Consider the following 21,560-nt stretch of genomic DNA (forward strand, 5'->3'; position numbering starts at 1 on the left):
AACCGTGAGACTGAGGGCATGGTTTAAATTAAAGTCAAAGAGCACCTTGTAAGGAATTTAGGCTATAATGTCAGCACCACACTTTGGAATACCGTCTAAGGAGGCTATACCATTAGTGCTTGAGTTTCACCAACACTTCTGGCTGAGGTCATAGATATCGGGAAGGCTGTTTAATGGTGAAGTGGTAGAGTGCCTTGGATAAGGGAACAAATGACAGATCTGTAAGGTCCATGAGAACTATGTTAAGGGCGTAACAGTTTCTTGACAAAGGAGTTGTAGGTACCCTCTTGCCTGTTGACATAATACAGTGGTGGCTAACCTGTGGCTCACAAGCCATATGCAGCTCTTTTTACTCCTAAGAGTATTCTGTGCCACTGCTCACTTTAGAAATTAACATTGTGTGCACAGAATTTCCTTTCCCCCACAGAATTGGGCTGAAGTGTCACCACTAGGGGCCAGCTCACACATAGAAGACACTGCTGGGGAGAGGGAGAGGATGCTAGACGGTTCCTGGCAGCTGCAGTTCCCAGTATGCTCTGAGGGAAGGAGAGGGTGGCATGCAGGAAACTCCATGCAAGCCCGGGACTAAGCATCAGGCTGTTTCTGTCTCCGGATCCCTGGGCTCTGGAGGGTGGGGGTGGGGAATGGCTGGGCTAGGGGGACCATAGCTGGAATCTGGGTTAGGGGACCCTGTGGCTGGCCTCTGGGGGCAGGGGTGAAGACGAGAGTGTGGGTGTCATACTCCCAGCTGGACTTGGGAAGGGAGGAGTGAGCAGAGAAACAAGAACTGGGGTGTCACAGGGGTTTAACTCTCTACTCCTGAGAGAGGAGGCAGGAGAAAGAGTGAGTGTGAGTGTGTCTGTACTGTTACAGACATATTTGGCCTATAGGCATTTTTAAATAAATTAACAAAATAATTGGAAGTGTGTGATGAGGTAACTTTACTTTGACAAATAAAATGTGCAGAATTTTAAAATATTGTGCACAGAATTTTTATTGTTTGGTCCCAGAATGCCCCCAGGCATATCTTTTACAGTTAAAGTGTGGCTCATGGAGTTCCCCCTGCTGCCCTCTCCCATTCTCCACCTCTCAGACTGGAGGGGAGAAAAGAGCTTGGGACCTCTGCCTTGCAGGTAACAGCTTCTGCACAGCAGGACGGGGGTGGTGGTGGGTTCTTGGGGCTTCAGCCCTGCAGGGGGTACCTGCTGGGGCTCCAGCAGGAGCGGGGCTGAAGCCCCAAGCCCCAGCAGCCACTTGCTGGCTCTAAAACTGAAGATTGTTGTATGTGGCTCAGAAAATTTGCCCACTCGACATAATATATTGTTGAGCAGGTATTTGCATCAGGATCTGCACTATGCTTTCTTTCAGAAATGATAGAAAGGCTCTGCAAGGCAGCCAATTACCAAGAGTACTTTACAAAACAAGACTAAATCCTAAATTTTTGCCTGAGTGACTAGCGATGCTGGATGCCTCATCACTGATCAGTTTTGACAACTTGACCAAAGTAATTTGTGGCGCTGAGAACTATAGGGGCCTGCGCCATTAAATTCAGCATTTTGACTAATAATCTTGATTAGATTACGAGCCTTTACACAGACGTCTAGCCATCCTGTAGATAGCTCTGATTGCACCCACAGATCAGTTGCTCAGACACAGCTGAACTTCAAGACCTCTCAGGATGGGGATGCTCACTTCCTGGTATCAGATGCATTCTTTATGTTAAGACTGAAAGCTAAGTAATAGAGGGTGTTTATTAAATCAGACTTTAAAATTTTCCTATAACTCAAATGGCTGAGAAACTCTTAGAAGAGGTCTCTGTAAAAAGGTGAAAAAGCTCATAATACAGATTTGAAATCTCCAATCTTTTAGCAAATCCGGGGAAAACCAGACTTGATAATCCAAATATTTTTAAAGATTATACACACACATTTTGATCACCTTACTTTTCAAATTGTCTTTTTTGCATTCTTCAAATATAAAGAATGCCAAGAGGGCTCAAACCCATTTTTCCTTTTTCCTTCCCATGTTACCTTTAAAAGCATTTGGTGAAGATATTTGCAGCCTAGCTTGAATAGAGCATGCAAGGCCCACAACTAGATTAATCTCTCTTCACCAAGCAGAATATTTTACTTTTTTAAGAAAGCCACGTTATCAGTTTAAATTGTACCAAGTTCAACTCAAGTACTCTACAAAAACTTTTTAAAATAATGCAGTAGACATGTTAGAATACCACATGCTGTTTGGCAAGAGCATGAGGTGCTTGAGATCAGTTCTATGTGCAAAAACAAGCTACACAAAGCCTGTAGCCCAATGTGTGTTACCCAAGCACATGTCAAGAATAACATCTGTCATGGTATTTATGGAGAACAGGTATTCAGCCCTTAGTATTTTGATTAAGTATGCAGTAAGTTTTATCACCACATTGCACTTCCTACTTCTTTATTGTAGGTCAGGGTGGTTTTATTTAAATGAAAGCAATTTAAATTAGGAAATAGGGAACATGATTTAAACAATCAGTTTAATCTTGTTTTGAATTTGTACTTAAGTTTTCCTAAATAAAGTCTAATTCTTATTCTCAATTTTTACCTTCTGTGTTAGAAAATGATTACATTCATAGGTACTACACGATTAATTTTACTCATGTAGTGTGTAAAACCCTATTTGTATGGCAACTGGTATTCATAAATATTGACAAAACAGCTTTTTTTTTTTAAAGTTACTTTAGATGTGCTGATACATAATAAAAGCTTATCAAATCTTGTTTGAGCATTTAAAACTGATTTACTAAAGAAACAATTAACAGCAGTTAGTGATCTGAATTATATGAAGTGCTAAACCAAACAACTGGTTCCAGTTGCTTAGCCAGTGACTTCTAGCTGTTCAGTAGTCTGACATTTCAGCAGCAAGTATGTATGCTTGAATATTGTTATTTAAATAGGATTACAGTAAGTTTAAGTTTGTTTTGTTTTTTTAAAGAAAATATGCATTTAAATCAGGTTTTTGGTTTTTTGTTTTTTTAAAAGCCATTTTTATAGACACTGCTGTGCAGACTGTTTACCTATTCCCAAGCAGTTACTGAACCTTCCTCACCAAATTGCTTGCATCATAGACTCATAGGATGGGAAGGGACCAAAAGGTCTTCTAGTACAGCCCCCTGCACTCATGGCAGAACAAGTATTATCTAAATCACCCCTGACGTACGTACGTACGTACATACGTCTAACCTGCTCTTAAAAATCTCCAATGATGGAGATTCCACAGCTTCCCTAGGCAGTTTATTCCAGTGCTTACAGACCCTGACAGTTAGGAAGCTTTTCCTAATGTCCAACTAAGTCACCTTTGCTGCAGTTTAAGTTAATTGTTTCTTGTCCTATCCTAAAGGGAACTATTTTCTTTTTCTCCAAATAACCTCCTCCTCCTAACAACAGTTTTCAGGTACATAAAAGTTTATGTCCTCCCACCCCTCAGTCTTCTTCTCTAGACTAAACAAATCCATTTTTTCCATCTTCTCTCGTAGGTCATGTTTTCTAGACCTTTAAATCATTTTTGTTGCTCTTCTCTGGACTTTCTCCTATTTGTTCACCTCTTTCCTGAAATGTAGCTCTCAGAACTGCACACAATACTCCAGTTGAGGTCTAATCAGCACAGAACAGAGCAGAAGAATTACTTTTCATGTATTGCTTACAACACTCCTGACTAATACACCCCAGAATAATGTTTGCCTTTTTTTTTTTAAATTAAAGGCAAACTGTTGATCCCCAGATCCCTTTCCACAGTACTCCTTCCAGGCAGTCATTTCCCATTCCGTATGTATGCAACTGATTGTTCCTTTCTAAGTGGTCTGATCATTGTGAATTTTAATCCTGTCCTCCAGAGCACTTGCAAAGCCCTCCAAGCTTGGTATTATCCACACTTTGTAAGCGTACTCTCTCTGTAATTATCTAAATCATTAAGATATTGAACAGAACTGGACCCAGAACTGATGCCTGGGGATCCCACTTGATATGCCCTGCCAGCTTGATTGTATGAACCACTGATTATTCCCAGAGAGTAGTTGTTTTCCAGACAGTTAAGCACCCACCTTATATTAGCTCCATGTAGACTGTATTTCCCTAGTTTGTTTATGAGAAGGTCGTGTGAGGCAGTATTAAAAACCTTACTAAAGTCAAGATAAACCACATCTACCACTTCCCCCATATCCACAAGGCATCTTACTCTATCAAAGGAAGCTATTAGGTTGGTTTGACACAATTTGTTCTTGCCAAATTCATGCTGAGTGTTACTTATCACCTTATTATCTCCTGGGTATTTGCAAATTGATTGCTTAAATTATTTGCTTCATTATTTTTCTGGGTATCAAAGTTAAGTTGACTGGTCTGTAATTCCCTGGGTTGTCCTTATTGCCTTTTTATGGATTGGAACAGGGCAAATACAGTGGTACTCTGATGGGATCTCTCCCATCGTCCATGACTTCTTGAAGATATCTGACCCATAGATAGCTGCAGCGGAACAGGAGCCAGCAAACAGAGCTGTAAACGGGAGTTTACGGGGGGGAGTGTTCGGGAAGACTAAGAGAGGCATGCAGAGGAACACACAGGCTACTGAAGGGAGTGTGCAGTGTTCTAGCAGTGTCTTGGTGCTCGTTGGGGGTTTGTTTTACTGTGGGTGGTGGTGTTCTGGGTTGGTTTGTGTTTCCCAGATTTAGAGAGTTTAGGTGGGAAGTCTATGACAGATACAAAGGCAGCAGTTGAAGTGACCCAAGAAGTGGAAGACACAATAAAAGATGACTGGATGTGGAAGCTGCGGCATGTACATGATCCTGGAGGGGGTACCTGAAAAGAGTTTTGTCTGCATGAAGTGCTGCCTGATAGAGCTGATGGAAGAAAAGATCAGAGGATTGGAGATGCGGGTGGAAATTCTGGTGGAGTTTAAAAGGGGGTTTGAGCAGATGGAGCAATGACATGATGAGGCCAAAGGGAAAAGCTCAGACTAGCAGGTGTAAGCAGGACCAACTCTGAGGGGAGACTGCTGGGTGAGGAAAGTGGACGGTGGAAGCATGTGACTAAGCAAACCAGGCAGAGGAAAAGACGGGCTAGTGAAGGAGCAAGAGAGCTCAAGAACAGGTTTGCAGAGTTGGAAAATGGAGAAGGGGCACAGCAGGTGGTTGCTGAAGGTGAGAGGGCAAGGAAGAAGAGAAGAGCAGCTAGCCCTATAAGCAGCAAAGAGTCCTGTGGCACCTTCTAGACTAACAAATGTTTTGGAGCATGACCTTTCGTGGGTGAATACCCACTTCGGATGCATGTGGGTATTCACCCACGAAAGCTCATGCTCCAAAACGTTTGTTAGTCTATAAGGTGCCACGGGACTCTTTGCTGCTTTTACAGATCCAGACTAACACAGCTACCCCTCTGATACTAGCCCTATAAGGAGAGGGGAAGAGTCAATGGAGAGGACATCAAACATGAATCCCAGGAAGATATGGGACGGGTTGCGGAGGACTGCAGGGTGAACAGGAATCGAGAGGACTTGCAGCCAGAGGGAACAGGGGATAGACCGAAGAATTGCACTGTCACCAGGAAAAGGAAGGTCTAAATGATTGGGGACTCCTTACTGATAAGAATAGACAGGCCTGTAACCAGAGCTGATCCAGAGAACAGAAGGGTGTGCTGTCTTTGGGTGCTAAGATATGCAATGTGGACTTGAGGCTGAAGAGGATCCTAATGGGAGCAGGAAAGAATCCGCTGATTGTCCTTCATGTTGGAACAAATGATAAAGCTAGATTCTCACTGGAATGTATAAAGGGAGACTATGCCAGGCTGGGGAAGACACTTAAGGAAATCAAGGCTCAGGTGATCTTCAGTGGGATTCTGCCTGTTTCTAGAGAAGGGCAACAAAGGTGTGACAAGATTATGGTGATCAACAGATGGCTCAGGCAGTGGTGCTTTAAGGAGGGCTTTGGGATGTATGGCCAGTGGGAAGCATTCATGGACAGGGGACTGTTCTCTCGGGATGGACTTCACCTGAGTAGGGAGGGAAACAGCCTTCTAGGATGGAGGCTGGCACAACTGATTAAGAGAGCTTTAAATTAGGAATTGGGGGGAGATGGTTGGGAGATGTCCAGGTAATCTCCATGCTGGATTTTAACATTGAGAGGGAAAAAACAAAGCAAGAAAGGATATTGTCATGAACAGGAGAATGGCCATACAGAGGAAGGATCGTATAGATACAATTCTAATAGGTGATACTGGCGATAGAGTATCTGGGCCTAATCAGGTAAAGAATGTGAGTGAAGCCAAACAGCAAGAATTAAGATGTTTGTACACCAATGTGGGGAGCCTAGGTAACAAAATGGAGGAACTAGAATTACTGGTGCAGGAAGTGAAACCTGATATTAAAGGGATAACAAAAACCATGGTGGAACAGAAGTCATGAGTGGAGTACAGGTATTGAAGGATATGTTCTGTTTAGGAAAGACAGAGCCGGCAAATGTGGTGGAGTAGCATTGTATATCAATAACGAGGTAGACTGTAAAGAAAGAAGGGATAGAATGGATAAGACACAGTTTGTCTGGGCAAAAGTCACACTGAGGAAGAAAGCTATTAGCGCCTCCCCTGAGATAGTGCTTGGGGTGTGCTATAGACGACCAGGATCTGAAATGGATAGAGACCTTTTTAATGAACTAAATATTAATGGGAATTGTGTGATCATGGGAGACTAACTTCCCAGATATAGACTGGAGGACAAATGCTAGTAATAATAACAGGGCTCAGATTTTCCTAGATGCAATAGCTGATGGATTCCTTTACCAAAGTAGTTGCTGAGCCAGCAAGAGGGGATGCCATTTTAGATTTGGGTTTAGTGAGTAATGAGGACCTCATAGAAGAAATGGTTGTAGGGGACAACCTTGGTTTGAGCGATCATGAGCTAATTCAGTTTAAACTAAATGGAAGGATAAACAAAAATAGATCTGCGACTAGGGTTTTTTTAATTTCAAAAGGGCTAACTTTAAATAATTAAGGCAATTAGTTAGGGAAGAAGATGGGACTGAAGAACTTAGGGATCTAAAGTGGAGGAAGCCCAGAATTACTTCAAGTCAAAGAAGCCTGCATCCCAAGAAAGGGGAAAAAAATTCATAGGCAGGAGTTGTAGACCAAGCTGGATGAGCAAGCATCTCAGAGAGGTGATTAAGAAAAAGCAGAAAGACTACATGCAATGGAAGATGGGAGTGATCAGCGAGGAAAGCTACCTTATTGAGGTCAGAACATGTAGGGATAAAGTTAGAAAGGCCAAAAGCCATCTAGAGTTGGACCTTGCAAAGGGAATTAAAACCAACAGTAAAAGGTTCTACAGACATATAAATAACAAGAAAACAAAGAAAGAAACGGGACCACTAAACACTGAGGATGGAGTAGAGGTTAAGGATAATCTAGGCATGGCCCACTATTTAAACAAATACTTTGCCTCAGTCTTTAATAAGGCTAATGAAGAGTTTAGGGATAATGGTAGGATGACAAGTAGGAATGAGGATATGGAGGTAGATATTACCACATCCGAGGTAGAAGCCAAACTCAAACAGCTTAATGGGACAAAATCAGGGGGCCCAGATAATCTTCATCCAAGAATATTAACGGAACTGGCACATGAAATTGCAAGCCCATTAGCAAGACTTTTTAATAAATCTGTAAACTCAGGGGCTGTACCATGTGACTAGAGAACTGCTAACAGTTCCTGTCTTTAAGGAAGGAAAAAAAGGTGATCCGGGCAACTACAGGCCTGTCAGTTTGATATCTGCAAGGTCTTGGAAAAAAATTTGAAGGAAAAAGTAGTCAAAAGACATTGAGGTCAATGGTAATTGGGACAAAATACAACATGGTTTTACAAAAGGTTGATCGTGCCAAACCAACCTGATCTCCTTTGAGAAGGTAACAGATTTTTCAGAAAAAGGAAACGCAGTGGATCTAATTTACCTCGATTTCAGTAAAGCATCTGATATGGTTCCACATGGGGAATTATTAGCTAAATTGGAAAAGACGGGGATCAATATGAAAATTGAAAGGCGGGTTAAGACTGAGTTCAAGGAGACTACAAGGTTTTGACTGTGAAAGTCGTGAACTGTCAGGCTGGAGGGAGGTTACTAGTGGAGTTCCTCAGGGATTGGTTTTGGGACCAATCTTTTTATTACTGACCTTGGCACAAAGAGTGGGAATGTGCTAATAAAGTTTGCGGCTGATACAAAGCTGAGAGGTATTGCCAATACAGAGAAGGATTGGGATATCATATAGCAAGGTCCTCCAGATCTTCTGAACTGGAGTAATATAACAAGATGAAATTTAATACCGAAAAGTGCAAGGTCATGCATTTAGGGATTAACAAGAACTATTGTTATAAACTGGAGAGGCATCAGTTGGAAGTAACAAAGGAGGAGAAGGACCTCAGAGTATCGGTTGATCACAAGATGACTATGAGCCGCCAATGTGATATGGCTGTGAATAAAGCTAATGTGGTCTTGGGATGCATCAGACGAGGTACTTCCAGTAGACATAAGGAGGTGTTAGAACCATTATACATGGCACTGGTGAGACCTCATCTAGAATACGGTGTGCAGTTCTGGTCTCCCATGTTTAAGAAGGATGAATTCAAACTGGAACAGGTACAGAGAAGGGTGACGAGGATGATCTGAGGAATGGAAAAACTGTCATATGAAAGGAGACTCAGAGCTTGGCTTGTTTAGTCTAACCAAAAGAAGGCTGAGGAGAGATATGATTGCTCTCTATAAATGTATCAGAAAAATAATTCTTCTCCCTCCCTGGTATTTATTTAAGCTCAATACCAGTTTGGACACAAGAACAAATGGATATAAACTGGCTATCAGGAAGTTTAGACTTGACATTAGATGAAGGTTTGTAACCATCTGAGGAGTGAAGTTCTGGAACAGCCTCCCAAGGAGAGTAGTGGGGGCAAAAGACATATCTGGCTTCAAGACTAACCTTGATAATTTTATGATGGGGATGGTATAATGGGATAGCTTAATTTTCGCAATTAATTTGTCTTTGACTACTAGCGATAAAATATGCCCAATGGCTTGTGATGGGATGTTAGATGGGGTAGGATCTGAGTTACTACAGAAAATTCTTTCCTGGGTGTCTGGCTGCTGAGTCTTGCCCACACGCTCAGGGTTTAGCTGATCGCCATATATTGGGTCAGAAAGGCATTTTCCTCCGGGGCAGATTGGCAGAAGCCCTGGGTTTTTTTTGCCTCTCTCTGCAACGTGGAGCATGGGTCACTTGCTGGAAGACTCTGCACCTTGAAGTCTTTAAACCATGATTTGAAGACTTCAATGACTTAGACACAGGTTTGAAACAGGAGTGGGTGGGTGACATTTTGTGGCCTGCATTGCACAAGAGGTCAGATTAGATGATCATAATGGTCCCTTCTGACCTTATAGTCTATGATTAGCCATTATCTCCTCAGTCAATTCCTTGAGTATTCTAGAATTTATTTCATCAGGGCCTGGTGACTTAAAGACATCTAATTTGTTTAAGTAATTTTTAGCTTGTTCTTTCCCTACTTTAACCTCTGATCTTACCTCATTTTTACTGCCATTCACTATGTTAAACATCTAGTCACTAACCAACCTTTTAGGTGAAAACTGAAACTAAAAATTCATTTAATACTTCTGCCATTTCCACATTTTCTGTTATTGTTCTCCTCTCCCCCCATTGATTAATAGGCCTACCCTGTCCTTAGTTGTCTTCTTGCTTCTAATGTACTCATAGAATGTTTTCTTGTTACCCTTTACATCTCTAGTTAGTTTAATCTCATTTTGTCCTAGGCCCTTCTAATTTTGTCCCTCCATATTTGTGTTGTTTATATTCATCCTTTGTAATCTGACCAAGTTGCCACTTTTTGTAGGACTCTTGAGTTTCAGATCATTGATGAACTCCTGGTTAAGCCAGATAATGGTCTGGAGAACTCCTGCCCTCTTTCATCAGAATATTTAGCAAAATGATCAGTTCTCTATTGTTTACCGGCAAATAGTTTCTAAACAGCCATGCAACCCAGCAGAAAATTCCCAGAATGTGTGAATGTTGCCAGTATGCATCTACTTTTAAACAAAGTAGGGCTGTCAATCAAAAACTCATGATTAATCATTCTGTTAATAGAATACCATTTATTTAAATATTTTGGATGTTTTCCACTTTTTCAAATCTATTGATTTCAATTAGAACAGAATACAAAAAGTGTACAGAGCTCACTTTATATATATTTTTATTACAAATATTTACACTGTAAAAAATTATTATTTTTCAATTCACCCAAGTACTGTAGTGCAATCTCATTATCATGGAAGTTGAACTTAAAAATGTAGAATTATGTACAAAAACAACTGCACTCAAAAACAAAATATAAAACGGAGCCTACAAGTCCACTCCATCCTACTTCTTTTTCAGCCAATCGCTCAAACAAGTTTGTTTACATTTCCAGGAGATAATGCTGCCCACTTCTTGTTTAAAATATCACCTGAAAGGGAGAACAGGTGTTTGCATGGCACTGTTGCAGCTGGCATCGCAAGATATTTACATGCCAGATGCACTAAAGATTCATATGTCCCTTCATGCTTCAACCACCATTCTAGAGGATGTGCATCCATGCTGATGATGAACTTTGCTCGATAAGGATCCAAAGCAGTGCAGACTGATGCATGTTCATTTTCATCATCTGAGTCAGATGCCATCAGTAAAAGTTTGATTTTATTTTTGGTGGTTTGGGTCCTATAGTTTCCACATCAGAGACTTTTAAGACTTCTGAAAGCATGGTCCATACCTCACCCCTCTCAGATATTCGAAGGCACTTCAGATTCTTAAACCTAGGGTTGCATGCTGTAGCTATCTTTAGAAGTCTCACATTGGTACCTTCTTTGCGCTTTGTCAAGTCTGCGGTGAAAGTGTTCTTAAAATGAACAACATGTACTGGGTCATCATCCGAGACTGCTTTAACATGAAATATATGGCAGAATGTGGGTAAAACAGAGCAAGAGACATACAATTCTCCACCACGGAGTTCAGTCACAAATGTAATTAACGCATTATTTTTTAAATGAGCATCATCAGTATGGAAGCATGTCCTCTAGAATAGTTTCCAAAGCATGAAGGGGTATCTGAACGCATATCTGGTATGTAAATACCTTGCAACACCAGCTGCAAAAGTGCCTTGCAAACACCTGTTCTCTCTTTTGAGGTAACATTGTAAACAACCGGGCAGCTTGTAAATGTAAACAAACTTGTTTAGCCAATCCCAAAGACAAACAAGATAAGGACTGAGTGGTCTTGTAGGCTCTAAAGTTTTAGATTGGTTGAGTGCAGTTACATAACAAAAAGAAAAAGAAAATCTACATTTGTAAGTTGCACTTTCACAAGAGAGTTCACTATGGTACTTGTATGAGGCGATAAGCAAAAGAAATAGTATTTTTCATTTTTACAGTGCAAATATTCGTAATAAAAAAATAGAGTGAGCACTGTACACTTTGTATTCTGTTGTAACTGAAATCAATATGTTTGAAAACATAGAAAAACATCAAAAAATATATAATACATTTCAATTGTTTATTAATAGTGCTATTATAATGGAGATTAACTAAAAACGCATCCTGATTAATTTTTTAAAAAACGTGATCAATCACATGAGTTAACTGCGATTAAAATCGACAGCCCTAAAACAAAGAATTTATCAAGTCAACTGGAGAAAGATTTGGTGGGGAAAAAAAAGCATTGAACCAACAAATTGAGGTCCAACATCTAGATGTCAGAATGTTTAGATATTCTGATTCATGATTAATTTTTTTTAATCAATTAAGCCATTGTTAAAAATATGTACCTGATAGTTGTAGGCAGGCTGGTATCCTACAGGAACTTGCTGTTGTATCAGTACAGCCTGCGACCCATAAGGGTATGCCTGGAAAAAAAAGAAAAAAAAAGTTTTTGCTTTTCATAGGTTAAACAGATTAGGTAAAGTACATCTACACTGGTTAGATTTACTGGGTATAATTTCTGGCTCTGGTAAACCTACCAGCACCAGCTGATTGAGATAGTACAATAAAAATAGCTGCCACAGCTACATGGGCAGCTGCATAGGTTAACTGCCCAAATACATCTGTGGGGAGTCAGGTATACTCAGGGGGCCTAGTCCACATAGTCATAGCTACATGCTATTTTTAGCACAGAAGCTTGACGACAGCTAGGATGGGTATGTGTACGTGAACCAGTAGTTACATTTCTGATCGCAGTGTGGACACATTCTAAGTGTCTAAGACCTATTTTTAAAAGGGAGCTTAAGGACTTGTCTACACAGTTACCTACAGAGTGGCAAGCCATGGTGTGAATCTACAGCACACCAACTTGCTGTGCAGTAACATCTTGTGTGGCCAGTGTTTTATCATATCCCACCAAGCTGCACTCTGTGGCTTTCATTGCACTGGAGCAGTTTCCATACAGGACATCCCCACTGTAGACCCATACCTTGGCTTGCCACAGAGTAAGTCAGTCTCACTGAGCCTCAATGAGACTTTTAACAGACACCTGTCACAAAACTTTCCTTAGGGCTTATCTCGACAAATATTGAGTTTGCAGCAAGCTGGTGTGTAAATAATCTAACTCACACTAGCTTTCTGTGCACTAAACATTTGTATAGACAAGTCCTTAGTTGTGAGCTGCATTTGAACAGGAATGGAAGTACTTGCTTCCAACAATGAACTTATTTTAACCAGATTCTGAGTTTAGGCAAAGTAAACAACTCACTTCCAATAGTTTAACATCAACAGAAGTCTGAAGTAGATTGTTCTCTCTGAGGATATGCAAGGTTTCAAGCAGCTGAGTTCGAATGAAATATCTGCCCCCCGTCCCCAAAGTGTTCCACTATTGAATTTCTTAAAATCCTCCCTCTACTCTCCTTTAACTAAAGGTTTATCTAGAACAGCAGTTCTCAAACTGTGGGTCAGGAGCCCAAAATGGGTCACGACTCTGTTTTAATGGGGTCACCAGAGCAGGTGTTAGACTTGCTGAGGCTGAAGCCAAAGTCATATCCCCACTGTTCAGAGACAAAGCCCAAGGGCTTCAGCCCTGCTTGCCAGGGCTCAGATTACAGGCCCATTCCCCAGGGCAGTGGGGCTTGGTCTTCGGCTTTGACCCCACACCTGGGGCTCAGGCTTCAGTTCCCCCTCCTGGTGTCATGAAGTAATTTGTTGTCAGAAGGGAGTCACGGTGCAATGAGATTTGAGAACTCCAGGTCTAGAGTTGTTTAATGAGGACTTGCAACTGGAAAACTGAAGTAAGATTTTACAGAGTTTATTTTTGGTTTGTTACAGCTCTTGTTTGATGCTAAATGGTAAAGCCCTTCCAGTCTACTTAAACTATTTCAGCATATGAGGTATTAGAATCATTCCCATTCCCCAAATTTCCTTCACATTTTAGGGCCAACTCAGTGCACATTTACCAAGTATTTTAGTAAGTTATTTTCTTAACTCACCGTGGGTTGCATGCCTGTTAACAATAAATATTAGATTTCGTCATATTTAGTAGTGTGATGGGGCAAGGCCAGATGGCTACAGTAAAGTACTGAGAAACAGGTATGTTAGCCCCAGGCTAAACAAATCCCTAGGACCCTGGTAACCAAATGGCAGTTGCTCCAGGTTAATCAAGGCACCTGGAGCCAATTAAGACCTTTGTAGAAGGCAGCAGAGATAGCTACTTTATTAGAAACCTGCAGCAATCAAGTAGCAGCTAATCGGGCACTGGATTTAAAAGAAGGAGCTCACTCCAGTCAGACAGAGAGAAGCAGGAGCAGAAGCGGAGTTGAGAGAGAGACTGCATGAGACTGAGAGGACAAGTGTTATCAGACAACCAGGAGGAAGCGGTGAGGAAAAGAAAGGTGTTTGGAGGAGGCACGGGAAGTAGCCCAGATTGTAGCGCATGCAGGCTCGTTACAGAGCACTATAGACAGCTGCTACATCACCAGGGCCCTCGCTGAACCCGAGTAGCAGGCGGCCTGGGTCCCCGCAAACCCCAACTCCTGGACGACACAGAGACTGACCCTGGGTTCTGCAAAGAGGAAGAATTCACGACTGAAAAAAATACCGCCATAACAAGCAGGAATCCCACCAAGGTAGAGGAGGAACTGTTCAACAACAGGTATGGGGTTTTGGGAGTGAAGAGAAAGCTAAGGGATCCCCCAATTGGGTTGAGAGAACACGCATGATGACAGCTGAGATACGGCAAGACATGTTAAGATGCATTCCATCCCTCACTAGATATACATAAGATATCACTTAAATCGGTGCTATATGCATGCCCAATGGTGATGTCTTGACGAGTGGGTTAGTTACACAAAAGGACTGTACAATACAGAGCAACAAACTATTGCCCAGAATAAAGTGTTGAGAACCAACTTGGCTGTCCTACTTTTAATAAGGATCTAGCCCGTAACTTACTCCTCAAGCGAAAATCGAAGATCTTCAAATAAGTTCTCAGCTCAAGTGGTTAGTAAGAATTTCGCTTGGGAGCAACTTATCACAACTACTCAAGATTTCTGAAGCTAGTTACTCCCCGATCCTTCACGACATTCTGTAACATTACTAGCTAAATTTTCCAAAGTAGCGATGGCAACGGGAGATCACTTCAACTTACCTTTCGTCATTCCTCCTGAAGCCACCTGGACTGGGCACAGTCAGTTAAGGAACACAGGATACTGCCTAGATGACCTTTGTGCTGACCAAGTAGGGCATTCTATGCTAGCTTTATTGTGAATCACAACCTCCTAAATACATGCGCTTTCAGCTCTCTGCCACTTGTCTACACTGAGAACACATCTGGAACCCAGAAAGAGCCAGAGATTCACCAAGATTTCAATTTGATTTCCACCACATTCAACCTCAGCCTGGACCAATCCACACATGAGGTCCACTTCCTAGACCAGGGGTCGGCAACCTTTCAGAAGTGGTGTGCCGAGTCTTCATTTATTCACTCTAATTTAAGGTTTCGCGTGCCAGTCATACATTTTAACCTTTTTAGAAGGTCTCTCTCTCTAAGTCTATAAACTATTGTTGTATGTAAAGTAAACACGTTTTAAAAATGTTTAAGAAGCTTCATTTAAAATTAAATTAAGATGCAGATCTTTTCAGTTTAGTGCAGTGGTTCTTAACCTGGGATGCATGCACCCCCTAGGGCAGGGCTGGTGCAAGGATATTTTGCGCCCTAGGCAAAACTTGCACCGCCCCCATCCCCTTGCACATCAGTTCATTGAGGGGCAAATCCCAACGAGCCTTTACAGATCCCAGGGGCCAGCCGTTCCCAGGGGCTCCTTCCCAGACTAGGTTCCCCCCCTCGCTGCCCCCTGAACTCCTCTAGAGGGTGCACAGAGTGTTCCGCTTGCGGCAGCAGCGAGCCCCAGCCATGGAGGGGCTGGTGCGGTGCAGGGGGAAAGCAGCCCTGCAAAGATGGCGGTGCTGCTAGTGGGGAGTAGCCATGCCCCCCCACCCGCCCCTCCTGCTCAGGCTGCTGCCTGGTGCTCCACAGCGGCTCCTGCCCTCATGAGGCGACAGCCCTCATGAGCCCCCTGGCTCCCCCCTCACCTAGGGTTACCATATTTCAACAATCAAAAAGCGGGGAGAGCCCTGCCCTAGCTCTGCACCCCCATCCACTCCCTCCCATCCCTGTCAGAACCCCCTCCCTCCTTGTCCCCTGACTGCCCCCTCCTGAGTCACTCCCCACCCTAACTGCCCCCTGAGGACCCTATCCCCTACCTGTCCCCTGACTGCCCCAACTCTTATCTACATCCCTCCCCAGACAGACCCCCAGGACTCCCACACCTCATCCAACCACTCCCCACCGCCCGACAGACCCCCAGAACTCCCGACCCAACCAACCCTCCCCTGCTCCACGACTGCCCTCCGGGACTCCCCTTACCATGTCCATGCCAGTGAGACACTGGCTCCACATGGAGGCAAAACTCCATGTGGAGTGCTGAGGCTGTGGGAGGGGAGCAGAGGTTTTCACTCCCAGGAGCCATAGAGCTGAGCACAGTGAGGGAGGAGCCAGGGGGGCGCACCTGCCCGGGCTGCAACCCAGTGCTCCTCACCCTGGGGGGGGGAGGGGGACTCCTGCAGCAGATGCATTCAGGCAGTGGTCCCTGTGCACCCCTCAGATTCTCCCTCGCCGTGTTTGGGCTCTGCAGCTCCCACAAGTGCAAGCGACCGCCGCCACCCCTCCCACACGAGGCTCAGGGCCCCACGCCCCAGCTCACACTCCTGGGAGCTGCAGAACCCAAGCGCGGTGAGGAGAGAGCCAAGGGGCGCACCTGCCATCAGCCTGGGGTCCCAGCCGCCAGCCTCGCTCAGCCTCCTGAGTGAACGGAACCCCAGGCTGGCAGAATGCTGAGTGGGGCCGGCAGCCGGGACCCTGCTGCCAGACAAAAATCGGCTTGCATGCCACCTTTGGCACGTGTGCTGTAGGTTGCCGACCCATCCTAGACACTATGATACTAATAAGCGATAGTCACATAAACACCACCCTATATCAGAAATCTACTGACCACTATACTTATCTACATCCCTTCAGCTTTCATCCAGACCACACAACACAATCCACTGTCTACAGCCAAGCTCTGAGATACAACCGCATTTGCGCCGATCCCTCAGATGGAGACAAACACCTAAAGAATCTCTATTGAGTGTTCTTAAAAACTATAATACGTACCTGGTGAAGAGAAGAAACAGACTGACAGAGTCAGAAGGGTACTGAGAAGTCACCTACTACAAGACAAGCCCAATAAAGAAAGTAACAGAACGCCACTAGCTGTCACCTACAGCCCCCAACTAAACCAGCACAACATCAAGGATCTACAATCTATCCTGAAGGACAATCCATCACTCTCACAGACCCTGGGAGACAGGCCAGTCTTTGCCTACAGACAGCTCCCCAACCTGAAGCAAATACTCACCAGCAACTACACACCACACAACAAACACCAACCCAGGAACCAAACCCTGGTACAAACCCCAGTGCCAACTCTGTGCACATATCTATTCAAGGGGCACCGTCATAGGACCTAACCACATCAGCCACACCATCTGGGGCTCGTTCACCTGCGTATCTACCAATGTGATATATGCCATCATGTGCCAGCAATGCCCCTCTGCCATGTACATTGGCCAAACCGGACAGTCTCTACACAAAAGAATAAAATGGACACAAATCTGATATCAGGAATCATAACATTCAAAAACGAGCAGAACACTTCAATCTCTCTGGTCACTCAGTAACAGACCTAAAAGTCGCAATTCAACAAAAAACCTTCAAAAACAGACTCCAATGTGAAGCTGCAGAACTGGAATTAATTTGCAAACTGGATACCATCAGATTAGGCCTGAATAAAGACTGGGAGTGGCTGGGTGATTAAAAAAAACCTAGACTTAATTTCCCCAATACTAATTTCTCCCTACTGTTACTCACACCTTCTTGTCAATTGTCTGTAATGAGCCATTCTCTTATTTCAAAAAAAAGATTTTTCCTCCCTTGGTATCCTGCTGTTAATTGATTTATCTCGTTAGACTGACCTCACACTTGGTAAAGCAACCCCCCCATCCTTTCATGTGTTTATACCTGCTCCTGTATTTTTCACTTCATTCATCTGATGAAGTGGGTTCTAGCCCACGAAAGCTTATGCCCAAATAAAATTGTTAGTCTCTAAGGTGCCACAAGGACTCCTCACTGTTTTTCTTAGCTACGAAGTAAGCTTCTACAGTACAGAGGTATTTTGTGGGTTGATATCTGCAGCCAGTTACTAAGATTCTATGAAGTAGAAGACTAATCTGAAAGACATATTGAGGCAGTACTTCTAAAGCAGGCAGCACTGTCAATTTAGAGGACAATTCTGTCCGCACTTGGCTTATTTGCTGTTGTTACAGCTAGATTTTCATTTTTAGGGGTCTGAATGTCAAAAATTCAAGTTCCTATTGTACATATTTCAAAGGCCATGCAAGTGTGGCTCTCAAAAGTGTTACATTCTAGTGCTTTGAAGAACTCAGTTATGATCCAAGATCAGACCATAAAGAAATAATCTTACCTGAACGTACTGAGTTACTGGACTCATCATAGCTGGGGGAGGCATGTATGTTTCTGTGTTTTGATTACTCCAGACGCTATGAAACTGTGGCACAGGAGGATTAAAACCCAGATGTCTGGGTTGCACATGGTAAGCACCTAGTTTAGAGAGACAAAGGAAAGATGATCCAAAACGTTTTAACAGTAGTTTAGGCCCAAAATTAAGGTTTTGTTCAAGTTCAGATATGTATTTTTCCATGAATTTTAAATTTAAATTTAAATAAGTACTGCTGAACTGATCAGTTATCCTGCACTGTTTGCAACTTACATGCTGGGGCATTTTGATAGTACAAAATTAATCATAGTTTGCTTTCTTTGCCAAAACCAAGTAAAAAAAGTCTCAGTATTGACTGGTAATTACTTAGATTTTAGTTTAGTTGTAGCACTTTTAATACTAATAAAACAAGATTGTAAATATCACAGATAAATAAATTATTTTAATATCTTACACATAAGCCAGCATCCTTTCATGAGGAAACAAGTTAAAGTTTCAGTCTAGATGTACTTACACAAATTCTGTTGTTTTCTGATTGCTGGGCCCAGCTTCAGTTTTTTACCATGGAAGTTTATTTGTGACTGGGGTGGCAGTGGTGTGGGAAGGGGGAGGGAGGAAACAAACAAACAGAAAAACACCTTACTATACTTTCAGATTCAATGACAGGTCAATAACTATTTTTTACATCAATCTAAAGGTACACCTACATTTACAGCAGCACGTAGAGTACAGAGACTGCATGCACACCTAGCATGGGTATAAATAGCAGCGTGGACAGTGAGGCACAGCTTAGAAGAGTAGAGTTCCCTACACACCTGAACACCCAGGGTATATAAACTACTCTGCTAAAGCACACTGCTATTTAGTAGTCTAGTGTCTCACTGCTAGAGCCTTTTTTCACAGCCGTGAGGCTACAATTCTGTTGTACTCTCTTTCTTATTTCTATCGGTTAATAGTGCAGATTTTACATAATTTGGTCAGTGTATCTTGCCCTTAACTACTGGAGTGTGTTTGAATGGCAGCTAGGACTGGAAAGAATGGACTTTGAACAGATACCTCCACACAATAAATCTAAAAACATGTTAGTCTTATTTTTGGTTAAGTAAGTTGTATAAAAAAATCCCACTTCAAGAGCAGGGATGATTTTAGAAAGATTGTAATCAGCTATTTTGAATGCTCAGTCTTAAACTTTGCCTCTTCCTGTTAATCTAGTCCAGATTCTCATCTAATCTTTAGACAGCTCAATTTTCCTGTTATTACCCCCACAAACCAACCACCATACTGCATTCTTCATTACAGAATATAGATATGAATATGAACATCCTCAAATAGCTAAGTAACTTACTTCCACTATTTTCTGAACATCCACATTGTCCAAAAAGGATACAAATCCATATCTGTAAAAGGAAAAAAAGTTCAGTGTGACTACTGCACAACCCACAAGCCTGTTTTGAACAAGACTCAACAGCATAAATTGAGTTACTGTACGCCAAAAGACAGTCAAGTCCAAATCAATATCCTTCCATTGGACTCTGCGAATCAAAAACCGATGCGAAGGTGTATTTATTGCAAGGTGCCAGCTAGCATCCAGTTAAGAGATTTGATTCTCGTTTCAGACTGGGTGCAACCTGGTGCAATTCACTTAATCTCTGTCTTCATTTCCCCAATTTGGGAAACTGGGATAGTATTTGGTCCCATCACAGAGCTGATGTGAGACTTAGAGCAACAGGAGTTTATTATATTAAGCATAGACAACACAGTAGTTTTAAATCAAAATTAGTCTTCAGTCTAGCACATTACCAATAACCAAGACTTCCAGTTATCCAGGGTACAACACAACTTGCAGGGGAAAGTAGGTATAGAGAAGCTGACAGAAGAGTTCTTTCCAGCTCCAAAAGCTCATGCCTAGGAAGTGGATCCATGATTCTTCTGGGTGAACAATAACGTAAGAAGCTGGGCTAAAAAGATAACAATTTCATCCCATCCCATCAATAACTGGCTGCATTTGGCAGACAAGGAAAGTCTGAAGCTTTGCTTCCACCAATTCAGCAATTATAGGCCCTATATGCCCCCTGAAAAGCAAGATTAAGTAAGCTAAAGCATACCATATTATTCTTTACAAAAATCAGCTATACTTAAACTGAGTTATACGAGCCAACTGCTTAACTGTAATTCATCACTTCTGGAAGTAGTAATACAGATAGGGCTCAAGTATTTTAACAGTGTGTTGTAGGGTTGAGTTAGTCCAACTCTCCATGTGGTACTGCTTCCTCCGGTGATTTATGGCTACCAACTTTACTAGGTTAGAAAAGGCTTTAAATGACCCAAGGCAAGTCATTCACGTTCTACTTACCCTTTGGAAACACCAGTTCTATCAGTGATTATCTTCACTTCTTTCACTGTACCATATCGTGCAAAGAAGCTTCTAATTTCTGTTTCATCCATCTAAGGAACAGAATTTGCTTAGCTTTAAAAAAAAAAAAAAAATACATCACTGGCCACCACAAGAAAGTCTTAACTCCTTTTGTAAACTTGTGTTCAACTGTTTGAAGTGGTTTACAGAAGCAGGAGCCACTTTCAAACCCATCCACCACTGTTGCACAATTCAGTGCTGCTCACCTAGTTCAGGGATAAAACTGGAACTGAACTCGGATCTCACAACAGTGCAATACCATAAAACTGGTAGATGCCATGAGATCAGCCACGTCCTGTAAGAAGTCTGTTTTCTGCTCTCCCCACCCAAAAAGAACAGTCCAACCACTACAGAATATGTGAAAGTTAAGACATGTAAATACCCTTATATCAATTCCACCAACAAAGACTGTGTTCGGCATGATTTTTCCTTCTGGTAAAACATATCCTTGATTGGTTGTTGACGACAACTGGGTGTTATCCTCCCTGGAGATGCTTGCACACTGGGACTCTGGATTTGCTGCAGACTGCAAGTTTGATAAAGTACATATTATAACCGTTTATATACTATATTTTAAGATACTAAAACTTCAAAGTGTTCCCATGGACACAATACTTTCCATTTCCAGTTCACTCTATTTGAGACATTTCTGTTCCAAATAATTTTCTGAAAAACATATGTTCTGAATTAATTCTATTTCATGGACTGGTTTTTCAGTATTTACTCTCTTTACCTAGCACTACACTGCATTTATAATAGATTAAGTAGGTTTAGTTAAAGCTGCTTTTCCTCAAAGCTTCATGGTCACTTTAAAAGTATACTAATTCTACAATGAAACTGTTGAAAAATGCACTTCAATATCTATCAAATGGGATTTAAGAAAGAGAGTTAGCAGACATAGAAGACTGCCAGATCTGCTTGCAGAGTTCAGAATTCCACATTATCCTAGCCAAAAAAATCCTTAAATAATTAATGCAGCACTCGTGTATGAGCAATCCCA

The 21,560-nt window shown here is 42.2% G+C and overlaps 1 protein-coding gene across 1 annotated transcript in view; it reads right to left on the reverse strand.

The window, feature by feature from the left end:
• The window catches only part of DAZL (deleted in azoospermia like), a 33,080-nt gene extending 12,084 nt beyond the window's left edge, over positions 1 to 20,996 (reverse strand). Inside the window, exons 1-6 of the mRNA XM_032801126.1 lie at positions 20,943 to 20,996; positions 20,501 to 20,592; positions 19,493 to 19,544; positions 18,662 to 18,728; positions 18,115 to 18,251; positions 11,875 to 11,952 (exon numbers count right to left, since the gene is read on the reverse strand). Of these exons, the coding sequence (XP_032657017.1) occupies positions 11,875 to 11,952; positions 18,115 to 18,251; positions 18,662 to 18,728; positions 19,493 to 19,544; positions 20,501 to 20,592; positions 20,943 to 20,981 (465 nt within the window). The 5' untranslated portion in view covers positions 20,982 to 20,996. The remainder of the gene's footprint in view (positions 1 to 11,874; positions 11,953 to 18,114; positions 18,252 to 18,661; positions 18,729 to 19,492; positions 19,545 to 20,500; positions 20,593 to 20,942) is intronic.
• Between the last annotated feature and the right edge of the window lie 564 nt (positions 20,997 to 21,560).

Source organism: Chelonoidis abingdonii, chromosome 2 (genome assembly GCF_003597395.2).
Source record: "Chelonoidis abingdonii isolate Lonesome George chromosome 2, CheloAbing_2.0, whole genome shotgun sequence".
Classification (NCBI taxonomy): Eukaryota; Metazoa; Chordata; order Testudines; family Testudinidae; genus Chelonoidis; species Chelonoidis abingdonii.